The 10,642-nt window shown below is 40.6% G+C and overlaps 1 protein-coding gene across 1 annotated transcript in view; it reads left to right on the top strand.

The window, feature by feature from the left end:
• Window positions 1–607: 607 nt before the first annotated feature.
• CMAS (cytidine monophosphate N-acetylneuraminic acid synthetase) overlaps window positions 608–10,642 on the top strand; it is a 23,761-nt gene continuing 13,726 nt past the window's right edge. Inside the window, exon 1 of the mRNA XM_007946779.2 lies at window positions 608–867. Coding sequence (XP_007944970.1) covers window positions 608–867 — 260 coding nt within the window. The remainder of the gene's footprint in view (window positions 868–10,642) is intronic.

Raw genomic sequence — 10,642 nt, 5'->3', positions numbered from 1 at the left:
GGAAAAGATTGGCAGCAAATACAAAAAAAAAAAAAAAAAAGCAACAGGTGTCTACATCCACTACACTAGAAGGGTAGGTAAATGCTGAGTTTAAGGTGCCTGGAGGACATTAGAATGAGGTGGTCAGTAATATCTTGGAATAAATGAAGCAGGACTATAAGAAAAAGAGGTAGATTTAAAACATAACTTTTAAAATACAAAATTAAGTTGCGTTAATGTGCGTTGGAATGTGCAGTTAAAATTCATTAAAATTTTTAAGTGGGAAAGTTCTTCAGGAAAAGAGCAATAATTTATAAATCTATTTTCTAACCCTGAGGACAATATCAAGTACGCCAGAAACCGCATTTCCTCCCGACATCTCCGAACTTCCACGATTTGCGTTAGCCTTTGTTTCGCCTTTTTAGAGCCCAATGGTCTGAGCGACCTGGGAGAGGCAGCCACGGACTACAACTGCCGGCATGCCCCTCGGGGGGCGTGACAAGTGGGCTGGGCCAGGAGCAGCCGCCCACGCGCAAGCGGGCAGGCGGGGGAGCAGCGGCGCCGCGCTGAGGTGGCGAGGGAAGAGCTCCCGGATGTGGAGAAGCTGGGGAAGAGGCGTGGGAGGAAAATGGACTCAGTGGAGAAGGGGGCCACTACTTCTGTCTCCAACCCGAGGGGACGGCCGTCCCGGGGCCGTCCACCGAAGCTACAGCGCAACTCCCGCGGCGGCCAGGGCCGAGGTGTAGAGAAGCCCCCTCACCTGGCGGCCTTGATTCTGGCCCGGGGCGGCAGCAAGGGCATCCCACTGAAGAACATTAAGCACCTGGCTGGGGTCCCGCTCATTGGCTGGGTTCTGCGTGCAGCCCTGGATTCGGGGGTCTTCCAGAGGTGCGCATGAGCGGGAAGGGGCAAGGGCAGGGGAGGCGAAGGAGAGGCCTGGCTGGGCATGGGAGGCGAGGGACTGAGGGCTTTCGTGAAGGGTGTTAGCTCCAGGAAGGGGCGTGCAGGGTCCCGGGTGACTGTCAGGGCCCTCGCTGAGAGCTGAGGGACTAGGGCTGCAGCTCCTGTTCATTAGCCACTGGTAGTCGTGACCTAGGACAGTTCCTGTCCCCGCCCTTTAGAATGCCCATCTGTAAAGCGGTAGATTGATTGCCCCCTACCAACCGTCTCCCCCATCCATATTAATATCGCAGGGGAAGGTGAAAGAGTCCACCCCCGTGAAGGGTCGGCGGTAATATGTGTACTCCTTTCAGACAGAGGCTTGGCGCTCCCCTGTTGCTCAACCTCTGCTAACCTTTTGGGGTTGATTGATTAGGGAAGCATCAGGTTCATGAACAGTGTGGGGTGTCTGGGCTTTCCTAATTTCAAGTTCAGTTTGGAGATCCTTTCTTGACCTTTGCAAAATACTCTGTGCTATCTGCCTGTGAGTCAGCATAATCTAGAAAGCTCTACATAGGTGAGAGACTGTGGGAAGGTGTAGGGCTAGTTTATGACATGCTTATAAATGGTTTTATCATACCTTTGGAACCTTGTCTGCCCTAAGGACAGTTTTAATTGTGCATTATTTAGAGATAGTACCATATGCCAAATTGGCCAGGAGTTACAAGCTGATGCCATTCATAAAAGAAGGGAGGGTAAGATTCTGTGCCAAGAATGAATTTACACACAATACCATCAACCTAATTACACTTGAATTTGTTATTATAGAAATTAAATTAGTTTTACTTTTTGATGATTGGGTTTTGATATGCAAAAAGATGGTTTAGGAAATGATATTAATATATTAGTAAATAAATGATTTTCATTTAACAAGCATTATTTAACAAGGAAATACTCCCTCAAAAAGTATAAATTTACTAATTTTGTTAATGTTTTAATCCAAAGGAAGCTGTGGGTGGTGCTAGGCAAATAGGAGCTGGCACCCAGAAGATAGCACTAATGTAATGGGAAGTGTGCAAAGGAGAGATAGGGAGGAACTAGACTATTTGGTTCATTTCAGTAAACACTTGCATCATCACGGCTAAGGTAATACCAACATGAGTACAACATTGGTCCCTGTCTTTGTGAGGCGCTCAGACTTTTGAACATTTTCACCTCTTTAGCCAAAAAAGAAAACAAACTCACTGCCATCAAGTCGATTGCAGCTCATAGCGACCCCAGTTGGGTTTCCAAGGTGGTAAGTCTTTATGGAAGTAGATTGTCCATCTTCCTTGCAAGGAGTGGCTGGTGGGTTTGAACCACTAACCTTCTGGTTAGCAGTCAGATGCCTTAGACACTGTGCTCCTCATCTCTTTAAAGAGGGTGTAAATTGAGAAGGACTGAGAGAAGTGAATGGATCCAGGCAGAAGTGATATAGTAAAATACAATTTTTGTGAAATGAACTAGAGATCAAAATCACATTAACAGATTAACTGAGAACAAAGCTACCATTTATAACTCTGGTTGCATGTGTCAGATAAGCAAAAAGTAAAAAGATAAGCTGTTAAGCAAATATTTATTGATTACCTACTATGTGTCAAGAAGGCCCTGGGTGGCACAAATGGCTAAGCACTCAGATATTAACTGAAAGGTTGGTGGATTGAAATCTCCCAGAGGCACCTCAGAGGAAAGGCCTGGCAATCTGTTTTCCCAAAATCACAGCCATTAAAAACCCAGTGGAGCACAATTCTGACACATGGGGTCACTGAATTGATATCGATTCAGTGGCAACTGGTATGGTTTTACTATGTGCCAGGCATTGTTCTAGTTTCTGGACCAGGGTTTATAGCAGCAGCAGTAGGGCTAGTCTCTAGTCTCATGGAACCTGTGATATTATATGTACGGATGAGCAACATACAAACGAATTTATCCTGTATCAAGTGATGATAAATATTTTTAAGAAAAATAAAGCAGGGTAAGGGATTGGTGCACATTTTTACCAGGACCCTCCATTTATATATTATAGTTGGCTCTCCCTTTATATATTAACACTTGACAGAGAGGTCCACCAAGAGAAAAATTGGAGAGCTATTACTGAAGATGAGGAAGAATAGATGGTGAGGAATCAAAACCCAACAAATAGCCATTACAGCAGATACTGGGGATTCACCCATATTCAATATTTTGCCCATGCTGTTGTTGTTATGTGCCATCGAGTTTGACCCGACTCATAGAGAGCCCTCCTTGGGTTTCTGAGGCAGTATCACTATGAAAGTAGATTGCCCCATCTTCCTTCTGAGGAGTGGCTGGTGGGTTTGAACCGCCAGCCTTCTGGTTAGCAGTCAAACGCCTTAGGCACTACGCTACCAGAGCTCCCATTTTGCCCATAGAATCCTTCAATATTGCAACTCAAGGCTTAAGGTTTTTTTTTCAGTTCTTTGAGAAATGCCAAGCGTTGTCTTCGCCTTTGATTTTCCAGCTCCATGTCTTCACACAATTCATTACAATACTGTGTGCTCTGGAGCTGCCCTTTGAAATCGGTTCAGCTCTTTTACTCCATCATTTCTTCCACTTGCTTTAGCTACTCTTCATTCCAGAGCAAGTTTCAGAGTCTCCTCCACATTCATTTTGGTCTTCTCTTCCTTTCCTGGCTTTTTAATTTAATGACTTTTTGCTTTCTTCATGTATAATGTCCTACAACTCATGTGTTCTTTGGTTACTGGTATTCAGTTAATCAAATCTTTTCTTCTGATGGTCTTTAAAATCAGGTGGGGTATATACTCAAGGTCATAGTTTGGCTCTCGTGGACTTGTTTAAATTTTCTTCAGCTTTAATTTAAACTTGCACAGGAGCAGTTGGTAGTCTGTTCCATAGTTAGCTCCTGGCCTTGTTCTGACTGATGATACTGAGCTTCTCCATCGCCTCTTTCCACATGGATAGTTGATTTGATTCCTGTGTATTCTGTCTGATGAGTTTCATGTGTCTCATCACCATCTACACAATGACAACATACTGCCGTCAAGTTGGATCTGACTCATAGCAACCTCTCCTTGGGTTTCCAAGGCGGTATCACTATGGAAATAGATTGCCCAACCTTCCTTCCTAGGAATGGTTGGTTAGCAGTTAAATGCTTTAGGCACTGTGCCACCAGAGCTCCCTAGGTTCTTTAAAAAAAAGTATTTGCAGTGAATATGCTGTTGGTTGTGCAAAGTTCTATCATGTATTTCGTGGCATCATTTCTGTCACCAAGGGCATGTTTTCCACCTACCAATGCTTTTTCTTTGTTTCCAACTTTCTCATTCCAGTCATTCTTTAAAATAGTACCTGACATATAGTATGTGATCTATCATTGACATTTTCCCCTTTAATTAACTGTTTTACAACCTTCATCTCTTCCAAAGGCCATAATTTCTTTGCTTGTAAAATAAGAATGTTGTAATTATCTTCCAAATTTTTATTAGCGCTAAGATTCTTTGAATTTGGAAAGTTAATAGAAATACGTGTTATTCTCTATTTTAGAGGTTACCAAATTTTTCTGTGAAGGTCCAGATAAAAAATATTTTAAGCTTTGCAAGCCAGATGGTCTCTGTTGCAGCTGAGCAATTTTCCCATTATATATTGTGAGGTGAGCTATAGACAATACATAAATGCATAGCTACATCCTAGTAAAACAAGTTAAAAAAACAGGCTGAGTGCTAGGCTAGATCTGGCCCAGAGCAACTCCTGCTATGTTAGATGAAAAGCTTCGTGGAGCCAGTGATGAGGTCACGTTCATCTTGGTATGGTTCACATGCTTTATATATTAGGCCCTCAGTTAAAATACATGGATTTGAACATAATTAACTTTTTCTGAAGCTGCAGGAGGAATTTGGAAGACCCTTTCTTTTTTCTTCCCTCTTCCTTATTTCTTCCACAAATAAATACCCCAGGGTGGAGTAAAGAAAATTGCAGCTGCCTGATTGGAATTTTTCAAGGCTGGAAGATACCTTGAAGATTATATTGTTCAGAACAATTATTTGACTTAATCATGGCATACTTTTCTGGCCTCCTCAGAATAAAAGCTAACGATACTTTTCAAGGAAGGTTGCAAAACTTTGTATATTAACTTGAATAGTTAGCAGTCAAGGAAAATTCTGGAATGAAGTTTGCTTTTTTTTTTTAATCCAGTTAATAAAGAGTTGTTAGAGCTGCCTTTATGAGAACTTGATTTTCCACAATGGGTTCAGTGATCAGGAAGTACACCTCAGAAACAATTTTTAAAATGTTCCCTAACATACTTGTGGAAAATAAACATCACTTTAGTTTCATTTCTAGGATATGGGTTTATGATTAATGAAAGGCCTCTGCTATATTTTAACTACCCTTCAAAATGGCAGTTGTGATTTGAAATAACTGTTGTAAACACCATGGTTGCTTTTCCTGTTCATTCTGTTAGATGTAATATGACTTCATTCGAGGCTAATTCCACTGACATTAGACTATGACATTTACTTTGCTGGATTTTAGATTTTATTAGGCCTGTTTATTCACTTGTTCATTCTTTCTCTTTGGCCATTCCTCATATAATGTCTCTGAACCAAAGGAAAATTATCTACTCACTTTTTGTTGTTATTATTATGTGCCTGTATATTATAATTATTGTATTTTAAGGGATAACTACATGTGTATACAATGCATATATATTGTTGTTATTAGGTGCTGTTAAGTTGGCTCTGACTCATAGCAACCCTGTGCACAAAGGAACGAAACACTGCCTGGTCCTGCGTGATTCTCATAATCCTTGCTGTACCTGAGCCCATCATTGCAGCCACTGTATCAATCCATCTCATTGAGGGCCTTCCCCTTTTTCAGTGACCCTCTATTTACCAAGCATGATATCCTTCTCCAGGGAATGATCACTTCTGACAACGTGACCAAAGTAGGTGAGACAAAATCTGGCCATTCTTGGCTTCCAAGGAGCATTCAGCTGCACTTCTTCCAGGACAGATTTTTTCGTTCTTCTGACAGTTCATGGTACTTTCAGTATTCTTTGCCAACACCACAACTCAAAAGCATTAGCTCTTCTTTCGTCTTCCTTACTCATTGCACAGCTTTCACATTCATATGAGGTGACTGAAAATTTTCACATCCATAGTGCCATTGCCTTACATAATGTATACAAATTAGACACCTGTGGCATTTGGACCCTTTAAGATCTAGAAGCATACATAAATTTTCCTTCCAACAAATTCAGTGTGAGGATTAAATGACCGTGTGTGTGTGTGTGTGTGTGTGTGCGCGCGCATGCGCGTATGTGTGTATTATTTATTAATTGCCATTCTGAGAAGTCTCAGGGTGGTGCAGACGATTAAGCACTGGACTACTAGCCAAAAGGTTGGCAGTTAAAACCCACCCAGAAGCACCCCAGAACAAAGGCCTGGTGACCTGGTTCTGAAAGGTCACAGCCTTGAATACCCTATGGAGCACAGTTCTGCTCTGTACATGTGGAGTTTCCATGAGGCAGAATCAACTCGAAGGCAATAAAGAACAGTACCATTCCTATTTTATTATTTAAATAGTTAACATTTAGTCAGTGTTAATTGGTTTATATTTGATCTTTCCAACAATCGTCTCAGTAGCTACTGTTTCTATTACTTCCTTTTTACTGAAATTGAGGCTTAGAGAGGGTATGGATTTTGCCCAGGGACACGTAGCTATCATGTGATAGAGCCTTGATTTGAGCACATCCCTTCAGAGCCCGTGTTCTTAACCACTCACTGTTTAACTTATTCATCACATACACATTGAACTTTTCTTATGTAACCGGCACTACTGTAAAAGTACTTGTAAAATGTGTTAAAAAGATGTTGCTTGTTGCTATTGAATCCATTCCTACTCATAGCAATCACACATAGAGTTATTATTTAATTGCTTTCTCATCTCTCTTTCCTTAATAGTTTAAAAAAAAAAAAAATGTTGCTGTTGAGTAGACTGACTGATGGTAATCCCAGGTGGGTCAGAATAGAACTGTGCTCCATGGGGTTTTCAGTGGCTAATTTTCAGAAGCAGATTGACAGGCCTTTCTTTCAGGGTGCCTCTGAGGATACTCAAATTGCCAACCTTTCAGTTAGCAGCTGAGCATATTAATCACCCAGGTACTTCATTGTTTAAAGGGAATTACCATACTGTGTTGGCCTCAGTATGTACTAATAGGCAGAAAATAGGGTAGTATACACTATTATATTCCCAGTGTCTAGAATGGTGCCTGGGTTAGTGTAAGTACTCCAAATATTTTATGACTGAATTATGACTGAATGACTGAATTAAAATAAAAAAAGAAAGAAAAGCAAGCAAACAACCCTGTTCCAAGCAGGTCTTCCATAACCTATATTTTTTATTTACTTTTCAGGCATTTAAAAAAAAAAAATCACTGAATCCTTTCATGTTCTATTTTTATTACAGTAAATATCAAGACAATAAAATAAATGGCTTCAGTAGTGTGTTTTATGAAAATTGGTGATGTCACATAAAGAAAACTTGGTTTTTTTTGCTTTTACTATTCACTTTGTGATATATTCTAATTACATGTTATCACCCTCCCCTCATGTTTTCTGTTTTAAAAATTCACTGGCTTTTCACTGATACTTCACTTTGTTATACATCTTTGACTGTGATGTTTCTCCAGTGAAAAATCTACCTCAAAATTATTTCAGATTTCCAGATGGAGGAAAACAGGGGCTCCTAAGTTCTGCCTTGTACCAAGTTAATATGAGTACGTAGCATAAGACCTGACCACTTGCTACTGACTCTTTTTGTATCCCCGGCTGCTTTTGATTTTTGTTTTTTTGTTTTTGTTGTTAATTGACTTTACCCCTTCTACAAATAGTAAAGGGTACAAAAAATAAATTAATGAATGAAATCCTGACATGTTAGAAAAATTCTTTTTAGTTTCTTATTTTCTTTTTAATATTGACACTTGAGCATAGACATCTAAACATGCAATTTCTCCTTCCCTCAATAAATGTTAAATGAACAGGATAGAAGGAATATATCTAAATGAAGACTATAAGCTATTAAAATATCTCTGTATTGTAAGAGTAAATATTTAATAGTAAATATTACTAAAATATTGTGGCTAAAATAGTATTCACATCTTGTATTTCCAGCAGTGGGACTTTGTAAAAGAGCATGTCTTAGTTTCTCAGTGCTGCTGTAACAAATACACAAGTGGATGGCTTTTACAGAATTCATTTTCTCAGTTTGTTGTTGTTGTTGTTGTTGTTGTTATGTGCTGTCAAGTCGGACCCAACTCATAGCGACCCCTCCTTGGGATTCTGAGGCTGTATCACTTGTTGTTGTTGTTGTTGTTATGTGCCGTCGAGTCGGCCCCGACTCATAGCGACCCCTCCTTGGGTTTCCGAGGCAGTATCACTACGGAAGTAGGATTGCCCAACCTTCCTTCCGAGGAGTGGCTGGTGGGTTTGAACCACTAGCCTTCTGGTGGGTGAGCAGTCAAGTGCCTTAAGCACTATGCTACCAGAGCTCCCAAACCAAACTCACTGTTGTAGAGTCAGATATGACTCATAGTGACCCCTCCTTTGGTTTCTGAGGCGGTATCACTAAGGAAGTAGATTGCCCAGTCTTCCTTCCAAGGAATGGTTGGTGGATTTGAACCACCAGCCTTTTGGTTAGCAGTCAAATGCCTCAGGCACTCTGCCACCAGAGCTCCCTCTCACAGTTCAGGAGGCTAGAAGTCCGGATTCAGGGTGCTCGCTGCAAGGGAAGGCTTTCTTGCTCTGTTGGTCTGGGGGAAGGTCCTTGTCTCTTCTCAGCTTCTTTTCCTTGGTGATCACGGGGCAGGTATCTTCCCCCTTCCATTTTTGCTTTCTTCTCTGTGCCTAATCTGCTCTTTTTATATCTCAGGGGTGATTGATTTAAGACACATCCTACACTGACATTGTGTCATTAACACAACAAAGTCCTATCCCCAAATAGGATTACATTCACAGGTAATAGGGGTTTAGGATTTACAACACATATTGTGGGGGGATGCATTCAATCCATAACAGTCTGGAAACAAAACTTCATTATAGGCTATACACTATCCAAAAAGAGCATTTTGTTCTTAATCATCATCTTCTAAAGTTTAAATGGGCAATTACGTAAACTGTGATATTAGAGCTGTTAAGCTAAACCCAGTTAAGCCAATCAAGCTTTGTTATCCATGTCTTTAATTGTCCATGACTCTAATCAAATTGATTCTATTTTTAAATATATATATATCATAGTGCCTAAGGCACTTGACTGATAACCAGAAGGCTGGCGGTTCAAACTCACCAGCCACTCCTCGGAAGGAAGATGGGGCAATCTACTTCCATCGTGATACTGCCTCGGAAACCCAAGGAGGGGTCGCTGTGAGTCGGGGCCAACTTGAGGGCACATAACAACAACAACAACATATATACACACACATATATATACATATACACACATCTTAGTTTTGAAAAAGTAAGATGGCTTGAGTAGGTGCACCTTTGAAGACTAAGGTGCAGATAACTCAAGCCATGGTGTTTTCAGTTGCCTCATATGCACATGAGAGCTGGACAGTGAATAAGGAAGACCAAAGAAGAATTGATGCTTTTGGGTTGTGGTATTGGTGAAGAATACTGAAAGTACCATGGACTGACAAAAGACCTAACAAATCTATCCTGGAAGAAGTACAGCCAGAATGCTCCTTGGGGGCAAGAGTGGCCAGATATCATCTGCTACTTTGGTCATGTTGTCAGAAGGGACCATTCCCTGGAGAAGGATGGCATGCTTGGTATAGTGGAAGGTCAGTGAAAAAGGAGAAGGCACTGAACGAGATGAATTGACACAATGGCTGCAATGATGGGCTCAGGTATAGCAAAGATTGTGAGGCTGGCATGGGACCGGGCAGTGTTTCATTCTTTTGTACATAGGGTTGCTATGAGTTGGAGCCGACACGATGACACCTAACAACAACAACAACATACGCTGATATACTTACCCCTTGTTAATTGGGAAAAAAATAGGTGGATTAACTGATTATTTTGAACATAGACTAGCGTGTTTAGTGTCTTCCAAGTTTGAAACTCTCAGCTTTATAGTTTGACTAACTCAAGTCTTTTTTTTTTTTTTAGCAAGTGTATTGAATTACTTTAAAAAATATTTTGGATTTGGATGAGGAATAAGCAACAGGGGCCTCTTTAATTTTTACATTTAAACTTCTAGCACTATTGTTTTGCTTAATATACCAGTAGACTTAAAAATACCAAGTATCTTTTTTTTTTTTTCCCAATTAAAATTAAACTTATATCTAGGAGTTATAGAAATAATACATTCTTGATTGAGGAATTTAAAAATATGTGTGTATACAAAATGCTTTATAACTAACTTCTTTTTTTTGTTAATTATTATATATTGTGATTTGGGTGAAGATTTACAGAGCAAATTCACTTTCCACACAGCAGTTCACGTATACTTTGTCTCATGTCATTGTTCACCATTTACCACAATGCAGCAGCTCCCCTCCCACTTCCTCCCCATAGTTACCTCTTCCCAGTGTCCATCCCTCCATACTCTCCTGCCCGGAGCTGTCTCCCTGTGCGTAAGCAGCCCTTCCTTCTCCCATGATTGTTCTCTCCAGAGTGTGTGTCTACTTGAGGTAAATGTTTAACTCACATGCCTGTACTTTGTTTGGCTGGAAACCACAGGTGTGGGTTCAATTCCAGAGCTAAAGGGCAGC

Source organism: Orycteropus afer, unplaced genomic scaffold (genome assembly GCF_000298275.1).
Source record: "Orycteropus afer afer isolate SDZICR_OR568_19922 unplaced genomic scaffold, OryAfe1.0 scaffold00171, whole genome shotgun sequence".
In the NCBI taxonomy this organism is placed as follows: Eukaryota; Metazoa; Chordata; class Mammalia; order Tubulidentata; family Orycteropodidae; genus Orycteropus; species Orycteropus afer.
The sequence above is the reverse complement of the archived record's forward strand: the minus strand, read 5'-3'. Positions and strand labels throughout refer to the sequence as shown.